Here is a 1,931-nt window from a genome sequence, read left to right as displayed (position 1 = left end):
GCCTAGGAGGAAATTTAACCTCCGCAGAAGGGGTGGGGGTGGGGTGCCTGCAAGGGAGGAGGACGCGGAGGCTGAACAGTTTGGAAAGCATCCTGATCTGGAGCCAGAGGCCTGAGGAGTAATGGCGGCTGGGATTCGGGGGTGGGGGGTAATGTGGGGGGGAGGAGGGCCTAGCTTCTAGAAAGGTATCTCAGACCACAGTGTGCACAGTCCCTGTCCCTGCCTCCTGTAGGTCTGTGTAGTCAGTTTCCAGCGCTCTGCAAGGCTAGGAAAGGAGGAACTGCCCTGAATCCCTGCAGGTCAGTGAAAGGGGATGGGTGGGAGGGAAAGCAGGAGGTGGCGTCTGCAAAGGTATCTCACGCCACAGTGTGCACTGTCCCTGTCCCTGTCTCTGTCTCTTGTAGGTCTGTGCATCAGTTCCCAGCACTCTGCAAGGCTAGAAAAGGAGGAACTGTCCTGAGTTCCCGCAGGTCAGTGAAAAGGGATGGGTGGGAGGGAAAGCAGGAGGATGGGGGCATGTCTTGGGCAGAATTTGGGGGCCCTTCTGCTCATCCTCCAGCCACAGAATCACACACACAGGGCCACACTGAAGGGAGGCACAGAAGGTGGCAGGATATTCCAGGGAAATGATAGACTCACATCTGAGGGAAGAACACAGTGAGGTTAGTGGTGGGCAAAAGGCACACTCAGCGCCTGGGCCTGGTCAGGGGAACCCTGACAAGAGGAAACAGAGGAGCCGTGGGAACTTGTGTTCCACCCCACCCCCACTCCCGCTTTTCGTCTCCCTTGTCTCATCTTATTCCCTACTTTTCCCATCACATTCCCCAGGACAAGAAAACAAGGAGAAATCTCAACATGGAAAACCTCTACAAAGAAAACGAAGGAAAGCTGGAAAGTGAGACAAAGCCAGAAGTTGAAGTAGAGCCGGAAGATGAGGAAGAGTCAGATGATGATGAAATGCCCCACATCAAGAGGAATCCAGTGCATCGAAAGCGCAAGGTTGTGGAGCTGGCAGATGAAGAGGGGCAGTCTGAAGAAGAGGGCAAGCAGGGAATGCAGGGCAAGTCCAAGGATGAGGGAAACCCACTCAGTGAGGATGAGCCAGACTTCCAGGGAAAGCCAGGGAGCGAGCCACGGGCTGCTGAGAAGCGCCCTGCTGAAGATCATGTGCCCCGCAAAGCGAAACGAAAATCGGACAGGGGGGTGGAGGATTCATCCAGAGACTGTCAGGAGAATTTACAGGAGAGGCACTTGGGCAGTGAGGAGATGAGAGAATGTGGAGATTTGTCAAGGGCTCAGGAAGACCTAAGGAAAAAGCAGAAAGTGGGTGGCTTTCATTGGACACAGAGAGATGTGCAGGACCAGCTCGCGCCAAGGGGCCAAAGAGGTGTCAGGGGAGCGAGGGGTGGAGGTAGGGGCCAAAGGGGATTACATGATATTCCTTATCACTAATGCCTTTGGCCTGGAATTCTGATTTCTCAGAGGAGAATATTGCAGACCCTGCTTTTCCTGGCAGTCATTTGCCAGGCCTTGTGCTTTAACCTTATGCCAATACTTTGCTTTAGGTGTCACTCTTGTTACCAGCAGCCTTTTGACCCAGCTAGAGTGCTCCATCAGTAGGGTATATTCACCCAGATGCATGAAATAGATGTTATTGTACATTGTTAACAATAAAGAAAAATCTGTTTTGAGAACTGCATTATGGCATCAGCCTATTTTTTGTAAAAATATTTTGCATCATGCATAGGTGCACAGAGAAAATTCTGGAAGTAAGTCCAAATCACCTGATGACTAGAAACCTTCATTTCATTCTTCTGCAGGTGTGCCCATGTCCTTGTCTTCGTCTAAGGTCCTCTAGCCAGAGGTCTGGCTCCTCTCGGGTGATTTTGTCTTGCTTTGCTCTTCTTTTTACTAAAGGATATGGATTATTT

The 1,931-nt window shown here is 51.4% G+C and overlaps 1 protein-coding gene across 1 annotated transcript; it reads left to right on the top strand.

The window, feature by feature from the left end:
- The first annotated feature begins 201 nt into the window (after positions 1–201).
- LOC130034193 (transcription elongation factor A protein-like 3) lies at positions 202–1,699 on the top strand. Its single transcript, XM_056125754.1, has 3 exons — positions 202–299; positions 405–470; positions 829–1,699. The coding sequence occupies exon 3, from the start codon at positions 856–858 to the stop codon at positions 1,450–1,452; it is 597 nt and encodes a 198-aa protein (XP_055981729.1). The 5' UTR covers positions 202–299; positions 405–470; positions 829–855; the 3' UTR covers positions 1,453–1,699.
- Positions 1,700–1,931: the final 232 nt, after the last annotated feature.

The sequence above is a fragment of the Sorex fumeus genome, unplaced genomic scaffold (genome assembly GCF_029834395.1).
Source record: "Sorex fumeus unplaced genomic scaffold, SorFum_2.1 ptg000058l, whole genome shotgun sequence".
Classification (NCBI taxonomy): Eukaryota; Metazoa; Chordata; class Mammalia; order Eulipotyphla; family Soricidae; genus Sorex; species Sorex fumeus.
This window is presented reverse-complemented; position numbering and strand designations above follow the sequence as displayed.